This window comes from Lolium rigidum, chromosome 3 (assembly GCF_022539505.1).
Source record: "Lolium rigidum isolate FL_2022 chromosome 3, APGP_CSIRO_Lrig_0.1, whole genome shotgun sequence".
NCBI classification, from domain to species: domain Eukaryota; kingdom Viridiplantae; phylum Streptophyta; class Magnoliopsida; order Poales; family Poaceae; genus Lolium; species Lolium rigidum.
This window is the reverse complement of record NC_061510.1, coordinates 139,501,308-139,524,939: the sequence shown is the minus strand read 5'-3', so window position 1 is coordinate 139,524,939 and position 23,632 is coordinate 139,501,308. Positions and strand designations below refer to the sequence as shown.

The window sequence follows — 23,632 nt, the reverse complement described above, 5'->3', positions numbered from 1 at the left end:
CAACATCAGAGGCAAGACTATCAACCTTAGAAGCGAGAATATCAATTTTATCGAGCTTTTCCTCAACAGATTTGTTAAAAGCAGTTTGTGTACTAATAAATTTTTTAAGCATAGCTTCAAGACCAGGGGGTACACTCCTATTATTGTTGCAAGAATTCCCATAAGAATTACCATAACTATTACCATTAGCAGAAGGATATGGCCTATAGTTGTTACCAGAATTATTTCTATAAGCATTGTTGTTGAAATTATTATTTTTAATGAAGTTCACATCAACAGTTCTTCTTGGGCAACCAATGAAACTAAAAGAACATTATTAGGATCAACATTAGATCTACCATTCACAAGTATAGACATAATAGCATCAATCTTATCACTCAAGGAGGAGGTTTCTTCAACAGAATTTACCTTCTTACCTTGTGGAGCTCTTTCCGTGTGCCATTCAGAGTAATTTGTCATCATATCATCAAGAAGCTTTGTTGCCGCCCCCAAAGTGATGGACATAAAGGTACCTCCAGCAGCTGAATCCAATAGGTTCCGCGAAGAAAAATTCAATCCTGCATAAAAGGTTTGGATGATCATCCAAGTAGTCGATCCATGGGTTGGGCAATTCTTTACCAAAGATTTCATTCTCTCCCATGCTTGAGCAACATGTTCATTATCTAATTGCTTGAAATTCATTATGCTACTTCTCAAAGATATAATTTTAGCGGGAGGATAATATCTACCAATAAAAGCATCCTTACATTTAGTCCAATAATCAATACTATTTCTAGGCAGAGATAGCAACCAATCTTTAGCTCTTCCTCTTAAAGCGAAAGGAAACAATTTTAATTTTATAATGTCACCATCTACATCCTTATACTTTTGCATTTCACATAGTTCAACAAAATTATTAAGATGGGCAGCAGCATCATCGGAACTAACACCGAGAAAATTGCTCTCTCATAACAAGATTCGATGAAGCGGGTTTAATTTCAAAGAATTTTGCTGTAGTAGCAGGTGGAGCAATAGGTGTGCATAGGAAATCATTATTATTTGTGCTAGTGAAATAACACAACTTAGTATTCTCAACAGTACCCATATTAGCAGTAGTAAATAAAGTAAACTAAATAAAGTAAATGCAAGTAACTAATTTTTTTTTGTTTTTGATATAGAGAACAAGACAGTAAATAAAGTAAAACTAGCAACTATTTTTTTGTGTTTTGATATAATGCAGCAAACAAAGTAGTAAATAAAGTAAAACAAAGCAAGACAAAAACAAATTAAAGAGATTGGAAGTGGGGACTCCCCTTGCAGCGTGTCTTGATCTCCCCGGCAACGGCGCCAGAAAACATTCTTGATGCGCGTAGATGACACGTCCATTGGGAACCCCAAGAGGAAGGTGTGATGCGCACAGCAGCAAGTTTTCCCTCAGTAAGAAACCAAGGTTATCGAACCAGTAGGAGCCAAGAAGCACGTTGAAGGTTGATGGCGGCGGAGTGTAGTGCGGCGCAACACCGGGGATTCCGGCGCCAACGTGGAACCTGCACAACACAATCACGAGAACTTTGCCCCAACGTAACAGCGAGGTTGTCAATCTCACCGGCTTGCTGTAAACAAAGGATTAGATGTATAGTGTGGATGATGATGGTTGTTTGCGAAGAACAAGTAAAGAACAATTGCGGCAGTTTGTATTTCGGATGTAAAGAATAGGACCGGGGTCCACGGTTCACTAGCGGTGTCTCTCCCATAAGATAGCGAGATGTTGGGTGAACAAATTACGGTTGGGCAATTGACAAATAAAGAAGGCATAACAATGCACATACATATATCATGATGAGTACTATGAGATTCAATCGGGGCATTACGACAAAGTACATAGACCGCTATCCGGCATGCATCTATGCTTAAAAAGTCCACCTTCGAGGTTATCATCCGAACCCCTTCCGGTATTAAGTTGTAAACAACGGACAATTGCATTAAGTATGGTGCGTAATGTAATCAACACAAATATCCTTAGACAAAGCATCGATGTTTTATCCCTAGTGGCAACAAGACATCCACAACCTTAGAACTTTCTGTCACTTGTCCCGGATTTAATGGAGGCATGAACCCACTATCGAGCATAAATACTCCCTCTTGGAATCACAAGTATCAACTTGGCCGGAGCCTCTACTAGCAACGGAGAGCATGCAAGAACATAAATAACATATATGATAGATTGATAATCAACTTGACATAGTATTCAATATTCATCGGATCCCAACAAACACAACATGAAGGATTACAAATAGATGATTTTGATCATGATAGGCAGCTCACAAGATCTAACATGATAGCACAATGGGGAGAAGACGACCATCTAGCTACTGCTATGGACCCATAGTCCAGGGGTGAACTACTCACACATCGATTCGGAGGCGATCATGGCGATGAAGAGACCTCCGGCAGATGATTCCCCTCTCCGGCGGGGTGCGGAGGCGATCTCCTGAATCCCCGAGATGGGATTGGCGGCGGCGGCGTCTCCGGAAGGTTTTCCGTATCGCGGCTCTCGGTGCTCGGGGGTTTCGCGACGGAGGCTTTATGTAGGCGGAAGGGCAGGTCAAGAGGCGCCACGGGGGCCCCACACAACGGGGCCGCGCGGGCCCCTTGCTGGCCGCGCCGCCCGTTGTGGCGGCGCCTCGTGGCCCCACTTCGTGACTCCTTCGGTCTTCCGGAAGCTTCGTGCAAAAATAGGACCACGGGCGTTGATTTCATCCAATTCGAGAATATTTCCTTACTAGGATTTACGAAACCAAAAACAACGAGAAAACGACAAGCGGCTCTTCGGCATCTCGTCAATAGGTTAGTGCCGGAAAATGCATAAATATGACATATAATGTGTATAAAACATGTGAGTATCATCATAAAAGTAGCATGGAACATAAGAAATTATAGATACGTTTGAGACGTATCAAGTACTCAAGCGAGCATACCAAGCACGAGGGGACTGCTTCAGACCATAGATAGCACGCTGCAACTTGCATACATGAGAGGGGAAACAGACATCCTCAAAACCAGGGGGCTGCTGCATATAGACATCTTCTGTCGAGAAAACCATGGAGAAAAGCATTGCGACGTAGCCACGACGAAGGGTCCAGCCTCGAGAAACGGCTAGAGAGAGAACCGGGCGAATGGTGGCTGGTTTGACAACGGGACTGAAAGTATCACCATAGTCAATGCCGTCGTTGTTGAGTGAAGCCGCGAGCAACCGGGCGAGCTTTGTGCTTCTCAGCTGAACCATACGGGACGATGCTTGGTTTTGAACACCCACTTGCTGCCAACAATATTAGTGCCAGGTGGTCGAGGAACCAGAGTCCAGGTCTTCGTCTGAGCGAGAGCGGTGAATTCATCCTTCATTGCGGCGCGCCACGCCGGTTCACGAAGAGCATCATGGTGAGACACCGGCGGCTGCAAAGAGAGCACGGCGACGAGTATCGTACCGCACAGTGCCGTCGGTGTAGTGCTTCTCACGACGAGTGTTGTCACGCAGACGAGTGACCATGCCATGGCCAGGCTGTGAGGCCGCCGGAGCCGGCTGCTCAGCGGACGGCCCGCCAGGCGCTGGAGCTGAATGCGGTGGCGTTGGCGCGCCACACGCAGGCGATCCGGGAGACGATGCAGGCGACGAGGGAGGGCACGCCGAAGACGTGACCGCATCCGTAGCAGTGTGACTCGGAGGCGGCGCGGCAACATCCGCGCCGTGAGGACCCGACGGCGACGTGGCAGCATCCGAGTGGGGCGCGGTTTCTGGGGCATGCACATGCACGTCCATAGCCGGAGGAGAGACGTCGACCACCGCGGTATGCTGCACGGGGAGATCAACGAGTGGAGAGGACAGGTTAGTGGACAGGTAAGATAGGTCATATTGACGCACATGATCACTCGTAGCCGGTTCAGTGACAGGGAAATTAATAGCTTCACGAAGAGTGGGAATATCAACCGTGACCCCAGGAGTGGCATACGGAAACACGGATTCATCGAAAACGACGTCACGAGAGATGTAGATACGACCCGTGGATTTATCAAGACACTTGTAGCCCTTGTGCATAGGACTATAGCCCAAGAAAACACACATCTTGGATCTAAACTCAAGCTTGTGAGCATTATACTTGCGAAGACTCGGCCAACACGCGCAGCCAAAGATACGAAGAAACTCGTAATTGGGCGGAATTTTGAGAAGGCGGAAAAGTGGTGTCTCTTTGTTAAGAACGGGTGTAGGCATGCGATTAATCAAGTAGCAAGCCGTCAGGAAAGCCTCATCCCAGAAACGTAAAGGGAGAGAGGAGTGAGCGAGCAAGGCAAGACCTGTCTCGACCAAGTGACGGTGTTTGCGTTCAGCGACACCGTTTTGCTGGGAGGTATGAGGGCAGGAGACACGGTGTGAGACACCCGTGCGCTGAAAATACTGATGAAGTTTATGATATTCACCGCCCCAATCGGATTGGACAACTTTAATTTTGGTGTTCAAAAGGAGCTCAACATGAGCCTGAAAAGCATAAAACACCCGTTCAACATCAGATTTATGTTTAAGGAGATAGATCCAGCAAAAACGAGAATAGTCATCGATAAAGCTAACATAGTACTTAAAACCACCGGAAGAAGCAATAGCAGGACCCCAAACATCAGAGTGTATAAGCTCAAGAGGCATAGTGGTAACACGATGAGACAAAGTATATGATAGTTGATGACTTTTGGCACACTGACAAGCATCACAAACCAAACGAGGACTAGTGGAAGTACAGGGTAAATCATGGTTCTTAACAATAGTGTGAACAACATTATTGGTGGGATGACCTAGACGCTAATGCCACTGAGACGATGAAGCCTTGGCACCAGAAAGAGCACGACGAGTGGACGGTGAAGACGCACGGCTAAACGGAACGGGGTAGAATCCGCCATGACTTCTACCGTGAAGCAGAATTCTCCGGGAGACCTTGTCCTTAACACAGAAAAATATCGGTGAAATTCAACAAAGACATCATTGTCACAGACAAGGCGATAAACAGAGAGAAGATTCTGACTAATATGCGGGACATGAAGGATATTATTCAGTTTTAGTTGTGAACCGGCTAAAGAAGAGTGACCAATGTGGGCAATAGACAAACCTGCACCGTTGGCCACCTGAACCTGATCCGTCCCGCCATAGCGCTCCTGCATGTGGAGACGCTGAAGATCATTTGTCACATGATCCGTCGCCCGGTGTCCATCATCCGAGGCGGAGAGCTGGTCGATGCCGAGTTGCCGGCACGCTGCTGGTTGTTGCCGGTGCGCTGCTGGTTGCTGCCGCGCACGAAGTCGGGGTTGAAGCGGTTCTGACAATCATCGGCGCTGTGCCCCCAATAGCCGCAGATTTGACATTGCGGGCGCTGACACCGGGGTCCTCCGTTCTGGCCGCGGTTGCCACCGCCGCCGTTACCACCGTAATTGCCGCCAGTTGGGCGACCGTTGCCGTTGCCGCCCGCTGGCGGTCCGTAGGGCTGGGCGTGGCCGCCCGCCGGCGACCCATAGCCGCCTCCACCGTTACCGCCGTAAGTCTGACGGCCGCTGTTGCCCCCGCCGTAACCAGGCTGAGAGCCTCCGCCAGAGAAGGCGGGCAAGGGCGCGCGGGGCTGCCAGGGAGCACCACCACGAGCAGCAGCATTGGCAGACGAGGCCCACTCCTCGGTCTCAGCCAGCTGTGACAGCTGCAGGCCCTCGTAGTTCAGGACCATGGAATAGAACTCGGTGGCAGTAACCACCCTGGTGATCATGTTCAGGGACGCCGCGATCGGATTGAAAGCGGAGCCGAGGCCGGTAAGCATGTAATCGATGATTTCATCGTCACGAAGAGGAGACCCAGCGGTGGCCATGGCGTCAGCCAGAGCCTGCACCTTGTGCATATACTCGCTTGCGGTCGCATCGCCCTTCCGCAGTCCCTGAATTTGGCGACGGAGATGCCTGACTCCAGCGCGGCTCTGCGCGGAAAACATGGCTTGGATTGCCGTCCAAGCCGCGGCCGCCGTCTTGCAGCCGAGGAGCTGGCTCGCGATCTCCTCAGTCATGGAGGAGAGGAGCACGCCCAGGACCTTCTGGTCCTGAGTCCACCACGTACCATACGCGGGGTTGTCAACCTGCCGAGCGGCGTCGCTGGTGCCCTCGGTGATGGTCTTGGCTGGCGCCGCCACCGTGCCGTCGAGGTAACCATGGAGCGAAGCCCCGGAGAGGTTGGTGAGCGTAAGAGCACGCCACAAAGTATGTGGACCGATCTCTTAACAGACCCCGCACAGTGCGGGAGCTCTCAGCACTGGGTACGTCCTTCTTTTTTTTTTTCCTTTTTCATCTTTTCATCAAAGAGTTAAACTATGAGATAGATGGAAAGTGGCCAGACTTTTTTCAGAGGCTCCTGTGCAGTTGATGCCCCATGCATTTCAGTTATTTTACTGATATTCAGATACATGCTGGGTTAAGTGTTGCTATTCAAAGAATAAATTATTTGGTTATTTCTGTTGGTTACATTTGGTATTGCAGCCTCAGTGAAGTTTCCTTACCACTGTATGTCGCTTTAAGCTTAAAACCGGAACATAACTAAGCTTCCATTCCATGAATATCAGTTTAACTTCTCCAAGTTTCAGTTAGTTGTTCTGTTTGACTAACTGAATCTCTTACTCTACCTTGAGGGCTTTATTAATTTAAAGTCGGGCACCAGATGCCTTTTATCTAAAAAAATCTCTTACTCTTGCTCTCTGCTGATTTCAGGCTGTGGCAGAGTACTTCAGCTGTTGCCTATGTTTAGGAGTATGCTGCTACAGAAGATTGATTTTTATGATATTTTTTTTTGGAACAAGATTTTATGTTGTTAGCGCTTTCTGTTTAACGACTGCTATGTCCTTTCTGTTCAACGACTGCTATGTTCTTTCGTGCTTGTTCGCAAGGCAAAAGTGCATAATTGTGCAATGCCACCTGCTTAAAAAACAAAAATAATAAAGCACATATTATTTCATCTATAGATGCGATCACAATGCTGAAAATTTGGAGCCCAGAAACTATACACACGTCGAAAAGCACACATTTTTGCCAAACCAGTAACCTTACATAGGTTTGGCAAATAACTCAGTGAACTCACTCACCGATTGGAAGGCTAACTACTACTAGTCTACTACACCAAAATACCCATCATTCTATCACGATTCCAAAAACTGAATCTACTTGTATACTTTCTCCTAAACTCACCAGCTGGGAACCGAGGTTAGCTATGGCCTGAGATTGAGAGACTCCAGTCAATGAATCCTTTTCTTGAACATTCCTTGGAATGTCAAGCCTACACTTCTCTCTTTTGCTTTTGATTTCACTGCAATATGTTCTGCACTTGAATCGTCACCGGTCACGCAAACGCCTTTCCCCTTCATGTCATATGTTCTTGCATTAGGTGCTCGTCTGCTGAAACTCTCATAGAGATCAGGAGAACACCGCATCAACTCACTCGCTGAAGAGTACCCCATCAACCGGTGAAGCTTAGACTCCTTGGCACTTCTTTCATCGATGGTGTTGAAAGACGAGTTCCTTGACACATGCAGGGGTTGTCCTTCCTCGGTAGAATAGCTTGCACCAGCTGAGATACCGTACTCTTCCGAGTACGAGTATGGGTCAGCTTGATGGGCATCACCGTTGTACTCATCATCTGCCTGCTGATTTCCGTACTCATCTATGCTGGACTCATCCCCCCCAAATGGTGACTGAAGTTTCTTTCTGCTTGGGTCTCTGTAAGAGTAGGAGAGAACTTTTGAGCAGGAGCCACACTGCAGCCTGCGTGTTCCTCTGCTTGGAATGGCAAAACCGGTGGGCAGCTGGACGAGCCTGAGGCAGTTCGAGCAAAGGACGAATGGCGCACCCCTTAGGACTGGTCGACAGAGATTTTTCGGTGGAGGCCGCCGCTTCGTCTTCTTGGCTTGTGGCTTCTGTGGTGTAGTTTCTTGTTTCCAGGAGCTGCAGCAAGGTGGCCCGCAGCTATGGTGGTAGCATTGGTGAGGGCATGGTCTCATCTCCATTTGCCCACTGTGACCATACGAATAAGCACTGTGCCGACGATACCGCGGTAAGGGTGGCCCATGGCCATGAGGAGCAACTTGGCCAGACCTACTCAGACGAGATGCAATGCCAGAATGCTTGGTAGCAGGATGATAAGCTGTAAGAGGTTGGCTGGATGTGATGGCAACATGATGCCTGTAACCATCTTGTTTCAGAGGACGTGCAGGGTGTGCCCTTGGCTTGCATTCAGAAGATGGTTTACTGAAAATTTCGGACAGGTCATCTTTCAATTCATCCACCGTCTTCATGATCTTTGATTCAAGGGGTTCACTTGCCCTGAAGCTCTTTGACTGGAATGAAGTCCGAGAGGAGTGGAAATCAAGCGAGTGAACCGACACTCTAGCCCCTTCTCGGAGATCACAAGATCGAGATTGCACCCTCACGAGCTTCCTTCTCGTGCTTGCAGCAGCTTCAGTTTTGCATGCTCCACTCTGCTCAGATTCTGGCGAATTGACAGGCGATCCTCTTCCATCAGACAAGGGCTGTGAGGCTTTCAGACTGCGTTCCTCTTCATCCTCCTCTCCTACTGTGCAAGCCTCTGGACTCTCTGCACTTCGCTCCACAGTGATGTTCTCTTCATTGTCAGAACCTATATGTGTGCCATGTATTAGGGCAGCAAGCTCTTCCAATTCTCCATCGGTGTCCCTTCCATCAGAACTGCCTTCTTCATTGCACTCAGTATTTGCAACCTCCAACACATTCTTCTCAGCTGACATGACATCACCATCCTCATTGCTTCCAAAGCCATTGCTCTCGTGCTCGGCCTCGGCGCATGGAGTATCTGGAGTGCAGGGATTATCCAGGGCAGCACCAATGGAATCCAGTTCCTTGCTTTGAGGAGACACCCCATTGCCAACAGAGGTAACAACAGAGTAGCTGCCTGAGTCTTGCCGAACTTGTTTTGTGGACGCACCATTGCTCACAGGTGTAGTAACAGAGTGATCGCCAGAGTCTTGCTGAACTTGTTTCGTGGCCACATTTTGTGCACTGCCAGCACGGACTTTAGCTGCATAAGCATCAACACACATGAGCAAACCATTTGATGTTAATAGGTTCATAAATCATGGAGAAAACTAGCAACTTCTTAATTTCTGATTAGCCACTGTGTCCTTGATCGAATGTGTACCTCGAAGAGTGGTGTTGCATCCGCCGCACTGGTAGACTGAAACATTTGCAGGCTCTGGTAGAATGTTCAGGCACTTTGGGCACCTCACGAGGCGGAAGCCTCCCGTGTTTGCACTTGCCATCAAACAAGAAGGGCCAAGGACATCACCCGCAGGCCGCAGCACAAGACCTCCAGGCTGCAGGTACCAATCACCACCAAGCCGCTATGAATGCCAACGCCGTCTCCTATGCTCTGAAATACCAGGTCCAGAATCCAGTGTTCCTGTATCTGCAAACGTTCAAGAGGAAAAATGATCAGTTCCACTGGCAGGTACGCAACTCCTGGTTGGACTAGTAATCTGTAACACGAATACTAACGAGAACAATGATAAACGACTAGGTGCTGCAAAAAATACAAGCTGTAGCGCCACATGCTAGCTGGTGAAGCATTGGGATCAGTACATGGGTATGCATCTTGGCCTATGGGCAAACAGGAAGCAATTCATTGGGTGTTGTTGGTCGAGTAGGAAAACAACAAATCGATGAGATCATACAAAAAGGCACCGACTGTTTCGGACCCCTTTGTCCTGTTCATGAGATGATCAGAGATCCGAGTTATCCAAGTTCCCTGGTAGCCAAAAAGTACTGGAACAAAGACGTAACGGTGTTCAGCAGCTATAACTAATCTCGTCATGACGGTTGGTTGGTAGCACATAGCGGTTGCAAAAATCCAAAGTAGGATCTCCGTAAAGAACGCAAGAGAATCGTTCGTGCCTCGTGCGTGCGTGCGTGTGGAGTAGCAACCTATACTCTACTAGAGCGCGAAGAAGGCAGAGAAATGGATGCTTACTGAAGGTTGAGGACTAGGCACACCTTTGGCCAGATTGAGGTGGAGAGGCAGGAAGAGGGGGAGGGGATGGGAGAAGAAACTACACCCCCGATGTGGAGATTGGGTTGGAGTAAACCAACCCAACGGGGGAAAAAGCCCAGAAGAAGCGGGGGCACACGGCGGAGAGAGCAGACGACCTCTTGTGTGGTGTGGGCAGGGATTTGGTTACCGGATGAAATACCGCGGTTACCGGCCGATAACCGGAATTCTCAGTCCCCTCCGGTAAATGCACTTATCGGTTAAAAAATCTCGGTCTATTTAAATTTGGTTTGAATTTAGATTGGTTGGTTAGTGCGACCTGAACCGTACGTGTTCCTTCACCACTATAACCACATGCCTCAACTTATCTGTCCGAATCATTCACTTCCTTTCTCCTATAAATCTTATTTTTAAAATATTAAGATATTTTTCAGTTTGAAATTCAAATTTTGTTTGAGAATCTCGTTCAATATTTGACCGGTTATCTCCGGTAACCACGGTTACCGGAAATCTCAGTCCCCTCCGAGATTTTTTTCAAACCGGTATCCAAAACCTTGGGTGTGGGCAACAAAAATGGAAAACGACCAGAACCTGATCCGAAGGGTCGAGGAAGAAGAGGAAACAAATTCCTTCAATCAATCAAAGAGAAAAAGAGGGGAGGAGGAAGAGGCCAAGAACTCACCTTTCCTCGTTCTTTCCACCACTCCTTCCGGCCAGTCGCAAGTCGGAACAAATACAAGCTCGGAAGCTAGCTTGTGCAGCCCGTCGTCGTCGTCGTCGTCTTTCTTCGATCCCCCCGCAACACCCGGTCCAGTTCTCGGAAGTTCCACGCCGCGTGCCGGCGTTCGCCGCCAAGCTACGCTAAGCTAGTCAGGTCAAGCGGAACTGAGAGAATCAGAGAAGGTAGTATAAATAAAAACAGAGTCTCCTCCTCTCCTTGGCATGGAGGTGGAGCGGGGAGTTGACCAGGAGGAAGCTTTAAGCCTAATCAATGCCCCCGATCTCCGGTCTGAACGGGGCGGCGCAGCAGCGGAGACCGATGGCGAAGGGCGAATGGAGGTGGGAGAAGAGAAGAAGAGAACACGGGAAGTTCTGTGGTCAAACGTGCGCGCGGTATAAATTAACAGCGCCACGGAATGACTCGCGAGAGGGAGATGGTTGACGGGATGGGCTCCTGTTGACTCCCGCGGCTTTGGCTGCTCGCTCGACGCTAGTGCTTCCCGGTGGCGGTGGTAGGCGCCGATCGCCGCCACGTCGAGACTAGCGGCTCCTCAACTCGTGGTTCTGGGTCCTGCAGAAACGTCGTGTGGGGCCCCGCACCCCTTATCCACGCGTGCTTGCCTCCGCGGATCCGCGAGCTTGCTTTGCAGCACTCATCTTTCTTCAGAGTTCATACATATGTTTTTCCAATTCTTTTTGGATAAAAAATGGTGAGAGCCCCGGCCTCTAGGTGAAAAAATATACAACTTTTACTTATATTTTACTGTATTCAACGTGTCTAGCAAGAGCACATATCGAAAAATCCGAAACTACCGCACAACACCTACAAAACCCGACAACGAAGGAAGATTATGTCACTAGGCCTTATTATGCCCTAAAAACAAAAACAACATATCAACTATGTACCACGATCATCACCGAGCCAATCTACGGCGAAAGGGAGCACACATCTGGTTCAGCAGACATAAAACGAGCACCCATGCCCACGCTCCAGAAGTCATCACGGCTGACAAATTGTTGGGTAGTAATCCACAATGTCTTCACCGGGCCATCCCCGCCCTGCACGAGCTCATCATGTTATGTCTGACACCGAGACCCCACTGCGCCATCCCGTTGTCGACGCGGCAGATGCAACAGTGCTCCACCTCCTTGAGCACCACCGTCTGCCAGTAGTCTCACAAGCCAGTCCAAATCTCACACATTGCCTCCAAGGACGCGGCAGGTTATGACGAAAACTATTTATCTTCTCATTTGGTTTGAGTTATATATAACACCTTAAATTAAGTGAGGGGTGAGGAGTAAAAGTACGATTTGGACAATTGAGAATCATCACGACCTGAAGGTGACCAACGCCAGATATTATGGATCACTTACTGAGGTGTGCTTCAATGTCCCTCCCTCCCATCCTCTCAACCATTAAAGTTGAAGATATAAATTAGCCTACGAAGTAGTATTAGAGAGCCAAAGCTTGGAGAGGGTGGAATGAGCAAAAGCCTCACTTATTAGCAATCTCGCCATTTTGACGAAAATTCTTTTTGGATCATGGGCACCAGTGCTCTCATTGTATTAACAAATTCAAAAATTATATTTATATATTTTAAAAAATTATGTAATGAAATTCTAAAAGTAGATAATCATTTATTCCACTAACGTATAAAATCTCAATTACAAATGTTGTGTTTTCTGAGCTACACAAAAATGATAAAGTCTAATTTTCTTGGAGATTTAAATCACTATACTTAGATCCACATATTTATTATTTTTTGGAGCCCAAAATACACATTATTTCCAGTTGAAAATTTACACGGGATACAACACTGACTACATCATGATTTATTTCTAGATTTTTCTGAAACTTACAAATATGATTTTTAATTACTTAATAAAAAGGATCACTGGTGCTCATGTGCACCAAATCTCTGTCCCCATTTTAATTTTTTTTTGTTAACAATTCACCATTTTGAATGTTAGCCTTGTTTCTTTCATCACACCGCTGATTTGGCACTCAAGAACCCACTCTGCGATCTCAGCTGGCGGCTAATGCTAGCACAGCCACCGCCCCACAGGATGCAACTGGGAAAGGTCACTGTGACCGACCCTGCCGTAACTGATAATATGGTTGGGGAGAAATCTGGAGGTAGGTGAGAAATCAGGGTGTAGGTGAGCTCTGAAGGTAGGTGAGAAATCAGGGTGTAGGTGAGCTCTGATCATATGGACGGCTACTTCTAGAACAAGAGAGCCCACAGAACGTTGTCCGATTGTCCATTTTCATCCACATCCATGATTCTTCTCGTCCTCCTCTGCTTCCCCTCGGTGACTCAGCTCGGTCGACTAAACCAAACACTGCCGTAGTCAAAAACATATGCGACTTTGATGAAGAAAAGAACGCGACTTCACCAAAGTTTCGAAGACACGAACATTACCACTTCGATCAGTTAAGACTTGAGAGAATGAGATGGCGCGAAACGCATGACGCATTTACCCGAGTAAGTCCGTGGATCAGCGAAACCCGTCTGGATCCAGTGAACCGTGAACGGCTCGAGCAGCGACACTGTTGAGCAGTGATGAGTTATTCTTTAATCTTTTCTGAGATGGTGATGACTGATGAGTGATTATTTAAACTTTTCCGATATGGTGATGAGTGATCTTTGATGCGCACCGTCGGGTTGAGCTGTTGCAGATGTCGGGTCATAAATAAGGCCAGCAGAGTTTGGTGCCGATCAGGCGATGCGATAACTGCGTCAACGCTGTCATCCAATTCATCGATACAGTCCCCGGATTGAAACAAAAAAAAAAGTACAGTACGTGCGTTTTAGTTAGGGACATGCTGGTAGAGACGCCCGTGAGCTGGGTAGGTCGTCTGACTAAATTGTAGGGTCCGGTTGAGGTCGGCCGTCAGTCGCTCCGCAGCATGGTACACGTGAGGGGTCAACCACAGCACATCAGTCAGCAGGGTCCGGGTCACGCAACTATTGGAGATTTGGAAATGGACATTCACTAGTTTAAGAGGAACAGAAAACAGAAAAGAGCATAGTGGCAGTTGAAGTAGACTGAACCTCCCTTTCAGAAACCAAACTGTTTATTCTCTTTTGAACAAAGAAAACCAGGAATCTTGACATTCTGGCTAGAGCTATACTACTCTAGTAGTACTAGTAGTCCAGTCTCCACTGGTAGTAACATCACTACATGATTACACGCATATACTGTCAGTGAAAGTCAAAAGAGGCTTCATCATTACATGACAGAATGAACTCGCCAGGGGCCCTCGCTCCCCACAAGCGAGTCATTTTTTGCCAGAACTAGTAAGACGTCGGAGGTGGGCAGACACACTCGCTTTTCACTAACCCACCGAGCCAGAGCATGCCAAAGATGGCCAAACAATTTCCTTTACTGTTCGATCGTGATCCTCCAATATGTACAGCCATGGCAATATCCTATTGCCGTGGTCTAAAAAGCGCTAGCATGAACAGCGGGGGCAGCAGTGTTTCCAGAGGATGAGAAGAGAGCTAGTGTTGTCTCTGTGTCAGTATTCCATTGGCAGTTCCCACTCATCTTCCAGATTCTTCGTTTTCCTAGGGAGATTCCGGCCCACGGATTTTCCCCGGCTACTTTGTTTCTTAACGGGCCTAGCTCTTCGCCTTCCATATCTACTGTACTCGCCCATCTGATCACCAGGCCCTTGAATATTTTGAGTGCCCCAGATGCCCTAACATTTAATTAGAAGATATTTTCACTCAGCATGGTTGTTGCTTCAGTTATGATTTAACTGGTATCCAGGTATTTTTATGTCCAATGTTGTATCAGAAACAATACCTGTGTCAATCGTTGAACACGAGAGACTGCATCTTCATGCACCACTATTGTATCAGAAACTATGTCAAGCACATCTTCGACAAATAAACAGTATGTGCTTACCTGCAAGGAAAATAAATGCTATACTGAGACAGAAGCGAAGGATCTAGATCGTTATAAGATGACAAGTAGGTCTTCAGTCAATTTACCAGACTAGCAGGGACAATAGTCAGCCCAAATGAATCAAGCTCAAGAGACTCCACAACACCTGAGTTAATGTTAAAGGTGAAGCCACGCACCTGAAGAAAAAAAAAGGTTGCTTAGAACCATCTAGATTAAGTAAACTCTTGAAATGCAACTGAGAAATGAAATCCACTCAGATAATCAGATTACCTCTCTCAAAGATCAGATAGACTCACCTTACCGACATTGCGCCGCCTGGAAGTTACAACATTATAGCCAACCTAAATATAATATTGTGGAATGGTAAATAACAAAGCATGTAAATACTGCTATGTATTGATATTACCAAGATCTTGAGATCAATGATTTTTATTCTTTATTGAGAAGACTGCACTAAGAGGGATTCCAAAGGATATGGAATGAAGATATTCCCTTTCAATGAATATTTTATATGGTAGAGTTTAGCTTCTACACTACCAACGCTGGTCCACACATGCAGATTACTTTAGCCATGGGCACCAGAATTAAGGATTACTCTAAATTCCCTTGTGCTGCTCCTAGGTGCTCTAGTTGCTCTCTCAGTTTCCGTGTTCACTCTCTAATGAGAAACACTTGGAAGTAGATTCACTGCTCCATGAGATTAATGACAATGGAGCATAATGGGAAAAATACTTTGAAATGATCTAGACATTTGTGGAGAAAATGAGACTTACAAAACGACCTATTTTTGCATGTAGGAAGCACTTGACATTTTAAGGCTGATGTTCTAGCTAAAAATATGTACTCCCTCCGATCCATATTAGTTGATTCTAATATGGATGTATCTAGATACATTTTAGTTCTAGATACGTCCATATTGATGGCAAGTAATACGAATCGGAGTGAGTAATAAAACCTGAACACCAAAACTTGTTTGAAATTAGAAAGTTAACATACCAAGCCGTGCAGACCAGCTAGCTTAAATTCGTTCTCAACCACGGATTCATCCTCAACAAGCACAACATCCCCAACCTACAAAATCAATTAGTACCTTGCATATCATTATAACTGAAGTATCTGCTGCACTATTGATAATAACATATACTTCAAATGTCAAAGTGGATAACAATAATAAATGTACATAGAAAAACAAATCGAGCATTCTTGAATGTTCAACCTGATATATATCCTCAAAAAGGAATTTCTCAGCTTCTCCTGAAAGCAAGCTTGGCCTCACTTCAACCAGTGCAACAGCCCACTGGAGAAAATAAAATAGAACAAAATCAAGAAGAGGCAGTGTTGGTCTTAAAAAAAAATCTCGAACACACGCCTAAGCGTGTGTCTTTGTATATTAGAAGAAAACCGTCAGAAGACGGGCAGTAGAGGGATGTAGCAAAGCTACATAGGAAAAAACAAAAAAGAAAACACAAGAAGCTGTACAAGGCAAGCACTTGTTTGCCTTCAGGGTCTAGTCAATTATGCATCAGGCGGTCTGGCATGTAGAGGTAATCGACGTAGAGCTTTGGCACCAGCAGCCATTCACAACCTGGCTTCATCTAGGATTGAATGCACAAGGTCCTGCAGATTAGAGCTGGTGCCTTTGAAGATGGCATCGTTGAGAATTTTCCAAAGTCTCCACAGGGTTAATAGGGTGACCGATTTAGCTCCTTTCTGAAGTGCAGGTTCCAGGTTCGCAGTTGCAGCTTGAAACCAGAAACTGAAGTCTTCGTCAGAGTTCGAGATGCATGTTTGAAGGTTCAACCTTGTGAGGATATCATGCCAAATCTGTTGGGAAAAGGAGCATTGCGTCAACAAGTGCGAGATTGATTTTCTTTCCTGATCGCAGAGGGCACAAGTGTGATCGTCATCCAGGCCATGGCGCATGCGATGTTCAGCAGTCCAGCATCTATCAAGGGTTGCAAGCCAGGCGAAGATTTTGCACTTCAGAGGTGTCCAGCAGTCCATATGGAGTTGTGATGCGGGGATCTTGTGGTGCCTTTGAAAAGAGCTGTGTAGGCAGATTTGCAGAGTATTCCCCGGAAGTAGAAAGGCTCCAGGTTATCTCATCTTCAGAGTCAGGCTCGATCTGCTGTTCTGCAAGGATGTCGACCACAACCAACTCCTTCGACAGAAAGAGTGCCCGAGATGTCTCTGATCCAGGCATTTTCAGGAAGGGCGTTGGAGACAGTCCGGCTCTTAACAATTCGATTTCTGACAGTAGCGAAGATAGCAGGTGCAAGATCGGAGATGCTCTGTCCAGCTAACCATTTGTCAGTCCAGAATAGGAGCTTGGTGCCATCTACCGGTTTGGATTTGGTTGCAGCATGGGTGAGGGTGCCAAAGTCTCGATTTTCTTTAATTGGGAATCTAGCCCAAGGTTTTGTAGGATCAGTGCGACCAAGCCATGACCATCGTGCACTGAGGGCCCAACCCATGCGCTTCAGGTCCAGAGAGCCCAGGCCACCAGGTCATAAAAAATATTATTACCAGGAAACTTAACACTATCTAAATAGCAATGTTAAGTCCCTATCTTATAAACAGGAGTTGGTGAGGCATAGTTCAGCCACGCATCCCACGTCTATTACTCACGCTCATGCTGCTATGAAACATCTAACAATAAATATAAAACAAAGTAACTGAAAACACTGAAACTTAACTCAACCACCTCCTAACAGAGCATGACACAGAGCACAATGCAAACACGTTGGTCTGGGTGGAACTCAGATGGCTGCGGCCGCGTAGACGAAGTGTGGAGCAGACTGAGACGACAACAGCGGCTTAGCGTGATCAGTAATATTTTTCTATCCGTGGCAAAGCACATGTATTTAGCGCATATGATAATGACTTACTCGGATTAAAAGATCCTTAAACCACAGTGGGTGACTGCGGTATTTCGCTACTAGGAAAATGTTTTCAAAAACATGTGAATACTAAAAGGAGGAAGATTCATTTAAAAAAGGGGCTGCTTCAGAAAAATAAGATGAAGGTGGAATATGTTCTATGATAGTAAACTAGATCCTGTACCAGATTGGACCTATGATTGTGAACTAGGATAGGACCCACAAGGTTGGGGACGCCCTCATCGCTGCAGCAGCGTTATTACAGGTTGCTTATACTTGGATAAATATTGTGATGTTCATTGATATGCATCAACACCAAATAATATACTTGTAAAGTTACTTCAGATACTTGTGGGCTCCTTCTGTAATGAAGGTACAAATCATAAACTGATGGCTATTGGAACTCAGCTCCAGGATGTGGCCAAAACACAGGTAATATTGATGATTGATAGTTTGATACTGCCAAGTGAGTAGGCTGAGCTTCGATAGCTGAGGTGTGTTAAGATGAAGATGATGTATTCTGATTTAAATCTCTCACAGAAGTTGATATTTCCACATGCATAAGTTGACATCAGGACATTCTTGGATCACTGGGCTTGTAAGTCATCAATGGCAATAAAAAAAAGATTTCCAGTTGCTATGGTAAGCTGGGAAGTTTTCTTTAATAAAGAAAAAATGCGTACTCACGAATCTCGCACTAATGGGATTTAGCTGCGGTGTGAATTCTAATTAAAAAATGGTCTACAGGAGAAGATGAATGGTGAAGCCTTGTCAGACACCCAACTACCCTAGGCTAAAATCTGAACAGAAAGCCCTTTTTGTAGCCATGTTCCTAACTGTCCATTCCTTGCATCCTCCTTATCTAGCATATCCGGTCAAGCACAACCTATCACTCTCCCTAGTGGTAGCAGTGGCCATAGGGAGATCTGAAGACCACCATTAGAACTTGCGCTAAGATATACTCCTACACTAAATTAGTTTGCCAAAACATACTACATTATGGAACAGAGGATGTACAATGTAGAGGATGCACTTGTTTGCCTTCAGGGTCTAGTCAATTATGCATCAGGCGGTCTGGCATGTAGAGGTAATCGACGTAGAGCTTTGGCACCAGCAGCCATTCACAACCTGGCTTCATCTAGGATTGAATGCACAAGGTCCTGCCGATTAGAGCTGGTGCCTTTGAAGATGGCATCGTTGAGAATTTTCCAAAGTCTCCACAGGGTTAATAGGGTGACCGATTTAGCTCCTTTCTGAAGTGCAGGTTCCAGGTTCGCAGTTGCAGCTTGAAACCAGAAACTGAAGTCTTCGTCAGAGTTCGAGATGCATGTTTGAAGGTTCAACCTTGTGAGGATATCATGCCAAATCTGTTGGGAAAAGGAGCATTGCGTCAACAAGTGCGAGATTGATTTTCTTTCCTGATCGCAGAGGGCACAAGTGTGATCGTCATCCAGGCCATGGCGCATGCGATGTTCAGCAGTCCAGCATCTATCAAGGGTTGCAAGCCAGGCGAAGATTTTGCACTTCAGAGGTGTCCAGCAGTCCATATGGAGTTGTGATGCGGGGATCTTGTGGTGCCTTTGAAAAGAGCTGTGTAGGCAGATTTGCAGAGTATTCCCCGGAAGTAGTAAGGCTCCAGGTTATCTCATCTTCAGAGTCAGGCTCGATCTGCTGTTCTGCAAGGATGTCGACCACAACCAACTCCTTCGACAGAAAGAGTGCCCGAGATGTCTCTGATCCAGGCATTTTCAGGAAGGGCGTTGGAGACAGTCCGGCTCTTGACAATTCGATTTCTGACAGTAGCGAAGATAGCAGGTGCAAGATCGGAGATGCTCTGTCCAGCTAACCATTTGTCAGTCCAGAATAGGAGCTTGGTGCCATCTACCAGTTTGGATTTGGTTGCAGCATGGATGAGGGCGCTAATGTCTCGATTTTCTTTGATTGGGAAGCTAACCCAAGGTTTTGTAGGATCAGTGCGACCAAGCCACGACCATCATGCACTGAGGGCCCAACCCATGCGCTTCAGGTTCAGAGCGCCCAGGCCGCCAGGTAATAAAAAAACTATTATTACCAGAAAACTTAACACTATCTAAATAGCAACGTTAAGTCTCTATCTTATAAACAGGAGTTGGTGAAGCATAGTTCAGCCACGCTTCCCACGTCTATTACTCACGCGCATGCTGCTATGAAACATTTAACAATGAAAACACCACAAACTAACTCAACCACCTCCTAACAGAGCATGACGCAGAGCACAATGCGAACACGGTGGTCTGGGTGGAACTCAGATGGCCGCGGCCACGTAGATGAAGTGTGGAGCAGACTGAGACGACAACAGTGGCTTAGCATGATCAGTAATATTTTTCTATCTGTGGCAGAGCACATGTATTTAGCGCATATGACAATGACCTACTCGGAATATAAGCCCCAGTGAGTGACTGTGGTATTTCGCTACTAGGAAAATGTTTTTTAAAACGTGTGAATCCTAAAAGGAGGAAGGTTCATTCAAAAAAAAGGGGCTGCTTCAGAAAAATAAGATGAAGGTGGAATGTGGTCTATGATAGTAAACTAGATCCTATACCAGATTGGACCTATGATTGTGAACTAGGATAGGACCCACAAGGTTGGGGATGTCCTCATCACTGCTGCAGCGTTATTACAGGTTGCTTATACTTGGATAAATATTGTGATGTTCATTGATATGCATCAACACAAAATAATATACTTGTAAAGTTACTTCAGATACTTGTGGGCTCTTTCTGTAATGAATGTGCAAATCATAAAACAGAGGGCTATCGGAACTCAGCTCCAGGCTGTGGCCAGAAAACACAGGTAATATTGATGATTGATACTGACAAGTGAGTAGGCTGAGCTTCGATAGCTGAGGTGTGTTAAGATGAAGATGATGTATTCTGATTTTAAATCTCTCATAGAAGTTGATATTCCGCATGCATAAGTTGACTGGACATCAGGACACTGTTGGATCACTGGGCTTGTAAGTCATCATTGGCAAAAAAAAAAAAAAAATCCAGTTGCTATGGTGAGCTGGGAAGTTTTATTTAATAAAGAAAAAAAATGTGTACTCACGAATCTCACACTAACTGGATTTAGGTGCGGTGTGAATTCTAATCAAAAAAATGGTCTACAGGAGAACATGAATGGTGAAGCCTTGTTAGACACCCAACTACCCTAGGCTAAAATCTGAACAGAAATCCCTTTTTGGTGGCCATGTTCCTAACTGGTGTGGTGTCCATTCCTTGCATCCTCCTTATCTAGCATATCCGGCCAAGCACAACCTATCACTCTCCCTAGTGCTACCGCGGACCATAGGGAGATCTGAAGACCACCATTAGAACTTGCGCTAAGATTTACTCCTACATTAAATTAGTTTGCCAAAACATACTACATTATGGAACAGAGGATGTACATTATTAGCAAGATACCTTTATCCAGCCATGTATCTTATACTCATAGCAACATATCACCATATCCAATGCACTTATTTTCAGTTTGGGTGATAAACCAACATGACAAAAAATCCATTGTGTACTTCTCAGTTCAGTACACCTATGTAACATTTTACAAGTAACAGAAATGAGAAAATATGTACTCAGGAATCTCAGACTAATTGGATTTAGCTGCGGTGTGAATTCTAGTTGAAAAAATGGTCTACAGGAGAAGATGAATGGTGAAGCCTTGTTAGACACCCTACTACCCTAGGCTAAAATCTGAACAGAAAGCCCTTTTTCGTAGCTGCGTTCCTAACAGGTGGTGTCCATTCCTTGCATCCTCCTTATCTAGCATATCCGGTCAAACACAACCTATCACCCTCCCTAGTGCTAGCGCTGAACATAGGGAGATCTGAAGACCACATCAGAACTTGCGCTAAGATGTACTCCCTCTGTTCCATAATGTATATGTTTTAGCAAACTAAATGGACCAGAGGATGTACATTATTAGCAAGGTGTCTTTTATCCAGCCATGTATCTTATATTCATAGCAACATATCATCATATCCAATGCAGTCCCTTTCAGTTTGGGCAATAAATCATCATGACAAAAATCCATTGTGTACTCAGTTCAGTACACCTATGTAGTATAAAAATTTAAGAGTAACAGAAATGAGAAAAATCTGACATGTGATAAATGAAAAGAAGACAAATGATACAGTTCAGAATGATTTTTTTCTTCCTTTCTTCTGACACGGTTATAATTAGAAGTTGAACTTTGAAGGATACTTTCGAAAAATTTATGATGATTTGGTGCCCAAACCGAAAATTCGGTAAGTGTGCATCATAAGGGATGAATGCACATGTTTCCTGCCCAATTCTTCTAGCGCTAGCAAGCCACGATACTAAACGGATCTTACTTATGTCACAGTTTATGCCATTATTATCGGCAATCATCCACCGGTAGTTGATCAGGCATATGAGTGCAGAATTCAAACATAATGCAGGAAAGGTCCGCTTAGCAGGTATGAAATGTGTGCTAATCTCGGAGGAAAAAAAAGATATCCAAATCTAAAAATTAGGCTAGATCATCATCCGTTAACACATTACACAAAACATATCACAGTTAAGACTTGAGACTAACCAAAACAGTATAAAATGCGTCACGCTCCCGCGGACGTGATGATAGATAACACAGTAAGGCATTGCATCATAATGGTAGATTGTGCCATCCATACGAAATTCCGAAACAAAACAGAAGGACGTGAACCGTAATTCGCAATCGACACTCGCGAACTAGCCAAAGAGACGGCATCACAGCGGATAGCATGGGCAAACGGACACAGGTGCAGGGTTCAGTCTAAGAGAAACAAATGCAGGGGAGGAGCATATCCCGTACCGACGCGGGGTCGACCCAGAGCTGCGACACGAAGCCGAGGCTCCGCGCCGAGCTGACGCTGATCACCTGCTTCGCCAGCAGCCCCGACCGCCTCGCCATTTGCCTCCTCGTCCGCCTCCCGCCGCTACCGATCCTCCTCGCCTCCCTCTCGCCATCTTCCTCGTCAACAACCCCTTCTCCTCCTCTTGCCTTCGCATCTACCGCTACCACCGCCTCCTCCTGCTCCTCGACCTCGAGCTCCCGCTTCAGCGCGAGGAAGTCGAAGCTGGACGGCGGCGCGTCGTCCCGCGCGGCCGCGCGTGCGACGAGTGCGCGGCGGAGCGGCGTTGGCCCGTGCGCGGAGGCGGCGGTGGGCTTTGGGTTTAGGCTTGGAGGGGCCGCGGGCGCGGGTTTGAAGGGTGGGTGGGGAAGGGGCGCGCAGGAGCACATCGTTGAACGACTGACTGGCGAGGGAGTTCGAACTCGGAGACGATGGGATTGCGTTGGTGGAGCCAGGAAGCAGCGTCTACTATGCGAGAAGCGGTCAACTGGTCTATACGCTTTCTCAAGAAAGGAAGCGGAAGACAATAGAATCAAAGACATGAAGCCGTCAGCGTAAACTGAAAGGCGTACCCAACAAAAAGGTCGAATGAGGAATGTGTCGAGAGCTTTGGAACCATGGATATATATTTTTTAGATTAACAAGATCATGTAGTGTGACAATAATTGCATTGCTCTTGTGAGAGCTCTCCTTCAGGTGCAGTTCTAAACCATATTTCAGTATACATTAGTTACATCCTTTGTTCAAAAGTTTATCTCTGGTTCTAGTGGTTTGCGATCTTGTTGTGTGCTGTAATCCGCACGTGATTATTAAGTGTGCCTTTTATTTGTGTGACTCTAAATATGGAAATATAGAATAGAAAAGTCATACCATCTTGAATCCTAAAATTTAAACCGGAAATTTCATTCATTGATAGTCAAAAGATGCCACTAGAGCTTGCACCATCGGTCGTTCAATCATGCAATAGATAAGATATAAAATTCTATTCGAGTTTTTATTCCTTCTGTCTAAAAATAGGTGTCTCACTTTTAGTTAAAGATATATCCATATTTAGATAGAGTTGAGACATCTATTTTTAAACGAGGAGACTACTATATTTACTTACAATCTCCAATACAAAATAATTCGGGAGGAGTTGGGAGAAGGCCCCAAGTAGCATCTACTCACCAC

At 45.9% G+C, this 23,632-nt stretch overlaps 2 protein-coding genes across 4 annotated transcripts; both read right to left on the bottom strand.

Moving 5' to 3' along the window:
- Positions 1-6,981: 6,981 nt before the first annotated feature.
- On the bottom strand, positions 6,982-11,193 carry LOC124702398 (protein ENHANCED DISEASE RESISTANCE 4-like). Of its 2 annotated transcripts, none has more exons than XM_047234540.1 (3): positions 10,743-11,193; positions 9,215-9,481; positions 6,982-9,094 (listed from the first exon to the last, which is right to left on the bottom strand). In XM_047234540.1, exons 2-3 carry the CDS (start codon positions 9,333-9,335, stop codon positions 7,281-7,283), a joined length of 1,935 nt encoding a protein of 644 aa, XP_047090496.1. In that variant the 5' UTR covers positions 9,336-9,481; positions 10,743-11,193; the 3' UTR covers positions 6,982-7,280. The 2 variants fall into 2 exon arrangements, with proteins under 2 accessions (XP_047090496.1, XP_047090495.1); XM_047234539.1 differs by lacking the exon at positions 10,743-11,193 and adding an exon at positions 10,043-10,196.
- A 2,627-nt stretch (positions 11,194-13,820) lies between these two features.
- On the bottom strand, positions 13,821-22,851 carry LOC124702397. 2 transcript variants are annotated; one of them, XM_047234538.1, is made up of 7 exons: positions 22,423-22,556; positions 15,912-15,992; positions 15,692-15,766; positions 14,992-15,036; positions 14,782-14,871; positions 14,594-14,695; positions 13,821-14,486 (listed from the first exon to the last, which is right to left on the bottom strand). In XM_047234538.1, the coding sequence occupies exons 1-7, from the start codon at positions 22,519-22,521 to the stop codon at positions 14,304-14,306; spliced, it is 675 nt and encodes a 224-aa protein (XP_047090494.1). In that variant the 5' UTR covers positions 22,522-22,556; the 3' UTR covers positions 13,821-14,303. The 2 variants fall into 2 exon arrangements, 1 of the variants encoding a protein (XP_047090494.1); XR_007002446.1 differs by lacking the exon at positions 13,821-14,486 and having other exon boundaries at positions 14,670-14,695; positions 14,966-15,036; positions 22,423-22,851.
- Positions 22,852-23,632: the final 781 nt, after the last annotated feature.

Coding starts and splice junctions, on each gene's coding strand:
- LOC124702398 (XM_047234540.1), bottom strand. CDS start 9,335: ATGGCAAGTGCAAACACGGGAGGCTTCCGCCTCGTGAGGTGCCCAAAG. Junction 9,095..9,214: donor ATGCAACACCACTCTTCGAG/GTACACATTCGA, acceptor ATGCTTATGCAG/CTAAAGTCCGTGCTGGCAGT.
- LOC124702397 (XM_047234538.1), bottom strand. CDS start 22,521: ATGGCGAGGCGGTCGGGGCTGCTGGCGAAGCAGGTGATCAGCGTCAGC. Junction 15,767..15,911: donor TTTTTGAGGATATATATCAG/GTTGAACATTCA, acceptor TTGATTTTGTAG/GTTGGGGATGTTGTGCTTGT. Junction 15,037..15,691: donor TAGCTGGTCTGCACGGCTTG/GTATGTTAACTT, acceptor TATTATATTTAG/GTTGGCTATAATGTTGTAAC.